We start from the raw sequence: 7,261 nt of genomic DNA on the forward strand, positions 1-7,261 counted from the left end.
GGTAGATTCCCACGAGAGCTCCAGAGCGGCCTGTAGCCGGCCGACAACCACCCTACTGCGTCGAGGTGATCATCGCGGCCTCTTCGCCACCACGAGCGCAAGATGTTCGACCTTTTGCCAACAAAGGTATGGACAGTGAAGACGAGTTTTTCTACCATCACTTCCTTTGTTCATCGAACGATTCGTCGTCGGATGATGACGATCTTGTGGTGGCTGCACTGATGAGAGTATCTTCGACCAAGGATTTGATTATCAAGGTGAAAATATTGAGCCCCTGCACCAAGACCCGGCCACATTTGAACAGTTTGCCCAATTCCACCGTGAGATGCGTGATTGGCACACTCATGTGAATCTTCAAAATGACTTGGTTGAGCACGTGTGGGATCACGTTGGCAACCAATAGATGTATTTGTCCATTTTATGTTCAGTCAAGACAATTTCGATTTGGTTGTAAAACTATTTTATTAAAGACAATTTCAATTGGGTTGTAAAACTATTTTAATTTTCAGACAATTATTTGGGTTCGAAACTAGTTTTAATGCAAATTTGGGCAATTCTTGGCCCTGACGGACAGGATGGGGCAAAAGAATGCGGCCGCGCGCTGAGCGACGGCCACCGCATCCCAGGACAGGCCCGGACACGACTCCAAATCCCTACCCAAAAGGATAAAAACGAGACAAAACGGACGTCCGTTTGGAGTCGCGCGGTGGAGTTGGCCTTAGCCGTGAGTGTCCATGGACACGGAGAGCCGTCCCACTCTTGGGCTCCAAGTGTACAGAATCAATAATGCTTTCCCCTGCCCCGTCCTTACCAAGAAGTGCACGGCGCTCGCTGCTTTTCTTTCTCGGTTTGGAAGAAAGTAAATCCGACCTGCAGGCTGCAGCATGTTTGTCTATATATATACTCGATGAATGCGACGCCCGAAGCAGTTGGAACGAGCACCGATCATTTCTGTGCATTATTGTAGGGCCATAGATTGAGACATCATGCGACCTGCAGCTCCATCCGTTTCATGTTATCTTCTTCCTCTTGCTTCCTCTCTTGTTTTGTGTCTTCCTGTAACAGTTGTAACTCAAATGAAACCAAACAGTTGTAACTGTTCAGCAGCTCCCAAACCTTTTTCCAATCTTCCTGTAAGAACAGAGCCATGGACTCCACGGATCAGTTTGACAACAGCCCTCTGCTAGACGGAGACGGCTCATCACGAGAGGTTTGTACGCTCTCTCTCCCTCACTCCCTTCCCCTCTCGCTCTCTCCCTCTCCCTCGCTCTCTATCTCCCTCTCTTCCGGCAACAGTGTCTTAATTAAGTCTAAGCAAACGGTTTCCATGCTTAGTTACCTGATGAAGCATGCCGTATTAAATTTCAAACTTGTGCTCTGGTGATTTGCTTCATATATAAAGCGGGACGAAAGCCTTTTTTGATATTCCTTTTTTTCCGAACCATGTGCCTATTCTTAATTAATACTCCCTTCATCCCAAAATAACTATCTTAAGCTTAGTACAACTTTGTACTAAAGCTAGTACAAAGTTAAGACACTTATTTTAGGATGGACGGAGTACGTAGTATATAAAGCGGGACGAAAGCCTTTTTTAGTATTCCTTTTTTTCCGAACCATGTGCCTATTCTTAATTAATACTCCCTTCATCCCAAAATAACTATCTTAAGCTTAGTACAACTTTGTACTAAAGCTAGTACAAAGTTAAGACACTTATTTTAGGATGGACGGAGTACGTAGTATATAAAGCGGGACGAAAGCCTTTTTTAGTATTCCTTTTTTTCCGAACCATGTGCCTATTCTTAATTAATACTCCCTTCATCCCAAAATAACTATCTTAAGCTTAGTACAACTTTGTACTAAAGCTAGTACAAAGTTAAGGCACTTATTTTAGGACGGAGGGAGTACGTAGTATAATCTATATAAATAAAGGAAGTATACTCTCCTTAATTAGCCATACTTACATGGATGCAGTCTATTCTGAGTTTCTGACAGCATCGAAAATAGACAGGTGATGGCTCATGGTTTCAAAGAACATCTGTTTTGAGACTAAACTACTCCCAGTTTGTAACCATAATAGTACCTTTGTAATTATCAGATACCAGCTCTCCCTCTGTTCATACCAATTTACCTGTGAATGCGCCATTAATTATATTATTTTAATGCACATTTCTCTATTGCTACATCTTCAAAAATTCAATCGGCGAGATTTATCATTGATTACTTTTGCTTTACTGTGAAGTGCAGAATACAACAGAATATACAGGTGATGGATCTGTTTGCATCAGTGGGCATCCTGCTTGCAGAAAACATACAGGGAATTGGAAGGCCTCCTTCTTAATCATAGGTCAGTCAGTACAGCACAATGCTCATGCATAAGTAACCTTCTGTTGGAAGACCATGGAAATGTGATGGTTAGATGCTTGTATGCATTTAAAAAAATACTTCACACTCAAGCCTTCATATATTATACATCCAGCGTGATCCCAACTGTATTTGTGAAGATAATTTGTCTCTTCAGATAGTGAACGGAACTCTAGTTGAATTTGACACTAGAATTTTGTGGTCGCTTTCTGTATTCAATACAAGATCTAACAAAAGGCAAACTACTTTGTTGCAGTCTGTTCACTCTGCTGTTATCTTGCATATTCTTCCATTGGAAAAAACCTTGTCAGTTATCTCACAAAAGTCCTACATGAAACAAATTTGGATGCTGCAAGACATGTTGCAACTTGGCAAGGTACTAGCTATCTCGCGCCTCTGGTTGGAGCCTTCGTTGCCGATTCATATCTGGGAAAGTACCGGACAGTTTTGATCGCCTGCATGATTTTCATTATTGTAAGCGCTACAAATCATTCATGCCTATTTATGATTTAAAATAATCACAAAGAGTCAAAGACACCCTGTTATCATTCATGCCTAGACACCCTGTTATCTGTACCGTCCGTGCAGAATATGGCGTCTGGAGATCTGTGCCATGCACTGTAGGGTTGGAATCAATTAGCAGGTCTACTGCATCGTTAAACACGGGAGAGTTCACAATATTTGAATGAATCTGGGCCTATTCTAGGCCTGTTCCTCCTGACCACCTACCTAAAGAAAGATGAATAGACATTGGAGATGACATGTCGGCCTGCTACCTTTCTTCTCTCTCCGTTCACAGCCTCTCCATCCATGGAAAACAGTTCTTTTCTCTCCTCTCTCACAGCCTCTCTCTCCTTCCATTCCTCGCTCATAAAAAATGCTCTCTCTCCTCACCTTTCCGCTCTCTTGCCTGCTTAATTAACTGAAGTGGAGCAGCCATTGGGGTCTGAGGAGAAAGCATTGGCTGTATGTGGTGGATGTCGATTTTTTTACATACTGCATGCAAAGCTAAAGAGGCAACCGGATGTTACAGGATCTGACACACTGCTCGCACCTGTTCCATCGCGGTCACTTCAACCATCGTGTGCACCGCATACACCTTCTGCCAGGCCTACTCCTGCCAAACCTATTTCTGCATGCTACACCTCCTCCCGTCGCTGTTTGTCTGCTTAAAAAAGCCCGACTAATCAAGCTGATCCTGCAAAACGTCTGCATCTGTACAGTGCCTTGCACGACTCGTAATATAGCTGGACGGACAAGATTAGAGGGTGCCGGGACTCCTAGGTGCTGTGGCACCTTTCCGAAGACACTTATGCATATATAGTTCTGATATGATATGCGCATTCAGCACTTTATTTTATCTCGAACATGCATCTAACTGTGTGTCATTTTGTATTGGAAGAAGAAATAAAAATTGCGCAAAGCTCTAACACCTGCGAAAACATAGCCATAAAGGTGGCACTTACCAAAACAAAACAAAAGAGAAACTATAAAAACTAAACAGCCCAACAAATCTAGCAACCAACCTATATGCCTGATTGCAAGAGATCAAAAGATCATTATTTACCTTAACATGTGCATTCAACATCTGAGTTCAGTTTTCTTAACATGTCTGTTTATCTTTTTTTTTCATTCTGTTGTTTAGGGAATGATGATGTTGCTTCTATCAGCAGCACTTCAATTAATCTCAGCCGGTCCTCACGCTTGGACTGTTTTGGTACATCTAGTCTCTTCTCAGTACACCATATTCTTGGTTGGGTTGTACATGGTGGGTTTAGGGTATGGTGCACAGCGCCCTTGTGTCACGTCTTTTGGAGCCGATCAATTTGATGACACCGATTATGTGGAGAAAACCAGAAAGAGCTCCTTCTTCAATTGGCATTATTTTGCAATCAATGCTGGTTCATTGATTGCTGGGACTGTTATTGTCTGGGTTCAAGAACATGAAGGCTGGCTCTGGGGTTTTACAATTTCAACACTGTTTGTGACTTTAGGTGTATGTATTTTTTTCTTGGGCTCCATCGTGTATAGATTTCAGAAGCCTGGAGGAAGCCCTCTGACAAGACTATGCCAGGTTGTCATTGCAGCTACTCGGAACTTTGATAAAGTTTTGCCATGTGATTCCTCAGCTCTTTATGAGTTTATGGGGCAAGGCTCGGCAATCGAAGGCAGGCGGAAATTGGAGCATACAACTGGACTTGAGTAATACTCTGCTGAGATTTTGACTCTTAAGTTTATAATTTATGCATTCATTCTATTTTGAATTTCCATTCAAGTATACTAGATTAGTTTATTTGCTAGTAATATGGTATTATAAGCTACATTTTAACTTATATTCGAATCCCTGAAAAGGAAAAAAAATCACACTTTTGTGAAACTTCTATTGTGGTACAAATGGATGTGCTGAAATTCGTACGAAAAATATTTCTCTCTTCTATTTCAGTGTTAAGGGAAGTTGAAACAGAGTCTGATCAAGTAGATTTCTATAATTAGTAAAGTGGTCACATTTTTCTTTCCCATTCAGGTTCTTTGATAAAGCTGCAATTGTGACATTACCTGACTGTGAATCTCCTGGCCAACATAATAAATGGAAGATTTGCACTGTCACTCAGGTAGAGGAGTTAAAGATTCTGATCAGGATGTTTCCAATTTGGTCGGCAATGGTATTGTTTGCTGCAGTTCAGGAACAGATGTCTTCAACATTTGTAGAGCAAGGGATGGCAATGGATAAACACATCGGGTCTTTCGAAATACCTGCTGCATCCTTCCAGTGTGTAGATACAATTACTGTCGTTGTACTGGTTTCAATTTATGAGAGACTCATTGTTCCAGTAATTAGAAAATTTACTGGCAGAGCGAATGGCATTACGTCACCACAGCGAATAGGGATTGGTTTATGTTTCTCGATGTTCTCAATGGTGTCAGCAGCATTGGTGGAGGGTAACCGGCTACAGATTGCACAGGCCGAAGGTTTGGTGCACCGCAAGGTGGCTGTTCCGATGAGCATCATGTGGCAAGGACCCCAGTACTTCCTGCTAGGCGTCGCCGAGGTGTTCTCCAATATTGGGCTAACTGAGGTTTTCTATGATGAATCTCCAGATGGCATGCGAAGCTTATGTATGGCATTCTCGCTTGTTAACATGTCGGTTGGAAATTACCTTAGTTCATTTATCCTTTCCCTTGTGCCAGTATTCACAGCCAGAGGAGGCAGCCCAGGGTGGATACCTGATAACTTGAATGAAGGGCATTTGGATAGATTCTACCTGATGATGGCTGGGCTGAGTTTTTTGAATATAGTAGTCTTTGTATTCTGTGCTATGAGGTACAAATGTAAGAAGGCTTCCTGATCCTCATTGACCTCTGCAATATGGCGAAGCGTGTGTAGAAATTGTACTGTGGTATATATCATCATGTGCAAAGGTAAACTATGCCGCAGGTAATTGCAATGCCGCATATCTCGTCTCGTGTAAAAGCACCCTTGGCTGAGCCCAACATGATACCATTTGTCATCTACGGGTGTTGTGCAATCAAACACAGTCTTCTTCCTCACGATCTTCCCTCCCCCCAAGTGGTTGATTGACAAAGGTAATAAGCTTATGCATGAAGCTGCCTCGGCTACATCCCCTGAAGTGGAAGCAAGATCTGTTGGACACTGCTTTTCTGAAGAAGGAGCATGTTGTAGTAGTTATTTCAGTGATGTGGGCAATTTGGAGCAATAGAAATATGTATATGGAGAATCTCAATACCAGACACTGAATATCAATGGAGTTGATGAGTTGATTACATCACTTGATATTCCAAGGGGTGATACAGTGGACATGAACTCATAAAGGAACGTTAGAGGTACCACCGCAGGGCTGGGTAAAACTGAACTGTGATGGGGCGACCGACCAGGCCACGGGAGATGCAGGAGCCGGAGTGGTGGCTAGGGATGATCGGGGGTCCTTATTTGCGAGATACTCTAAATACCCTGCTAAGGAGGACCCATTCATAGCCGGAATCCTAGCTTGTCGTGATGCTATGAAACTTGCTATGGTAGACCGTTATCACATGTGATCGTGGAATCGGATTCCGTCCATTTGCACAATATGGACACTAGGAAATTATAGGTCTGTCGAAGGCCAAGTTTGTAGAGAGATGGACTCTTATCTCTCATCCTCTAAGGGATTTGATCTAGTCTTTGTGTGTCGGGAGGCCAATTTTTGTGGCTCACCAATGTGCCAGGCATTCACATTTTTAGACAATGCTTGTAATATGAATGTTATCCCTGATTTCCTGATTGACCCTGCTCAATCAGAGATGTTCCACTTGAATGAATAAATACAAGGAGTGGTTCTCAATAAAGAGGAGTCCATAGGTGGAATCCGTGGCATGCTAAAGTGTCACATTTTTTGTTTTCCGAGGACATAGGGAGCAGAGGCAAGCCGACCTTGCCTTACCGTTATGGCACCTCGGACGGCTACAGGCAAGTGGTCGTGTGTTTACTAGTACTAGTACTTTCCTCTCGTCCAAGTCAACTAGACTATACACATTGACTCAAATCAGGAGATGAGTGGCCATCACCAAAATACTTAGCATGCACGCAGGCAATGCCAGCCAGATATATATGTACGTGTATGTTACGATCCGATTAATACCAGTCCAGATGTATGTGGTTTGTTGATCGACAGGAAACTGAAACTGAAAATGATGTTCTGGGGCGGTTTACCGACGTCTGAACCAGTCAGCCGGTCATCTGTAGCCAACCATTCTCCTTATCTTACCCTGCCGGCCCGCTCTTCATTCTTTTTGCTGTATAAAAGCAGGCAGATAAGTCTCCTTTTCTTCTTGCCCCCCTCTCGTACGCCCACTTGTTGGATGCATGTTAATTTTCGGTCAATTACTACACATCTTCAAGGTT

At 42.9% G+C, this 7,261-nt stretch overlaps 1 protein-coding gene across 1 annotated transcript; it reads left to right on the top strand.

The window, feature by feature from the left end:
• The first annotated feature begins 1,070 nt into the window (after positions 1-1,070).
• On the top strand, positions 1,071-6,540 carry LOC125525687 (protein NRT1/ PTR FAMILY 8.3-like). The gene is made up of 5 exons (XM_048690688.1): positions 1,071-1,210; positions 2,245-2,344; positions 2,618-2,835; positions 4,007-4,563; positions 4,886-6,540. The coding sequence occupies exons 1-5, from the start codon at positions 1,148-1,150 to the stop codon at positions 5,706-5,708; spliced, it is 1,761 nt and encodes a 586-aa protein (XP_048546645.1). The 5' UTR covers positions 1,071-1,147; the 3' UTR covers positions 5,709-6,540.
• Positions 6,541-7,261: the final 721 nt, after the last annotated feature.

The sequence above is a fragment of the Triticum urartu genome, chromosome 7 (genome assembly GCF_003073215.2).
Source record: "Triticum urartu cultivar G1812 chromosome 7, Tu2.1, whole genome shotgun sequence".
NCBI classification, from domain to species: domain Eukaryota; kingdom Viridiplantae; phylum Streptophyta; class Magnoliopsida; order Poales; family Poaceae; genus Triticum; species Triticum urartu.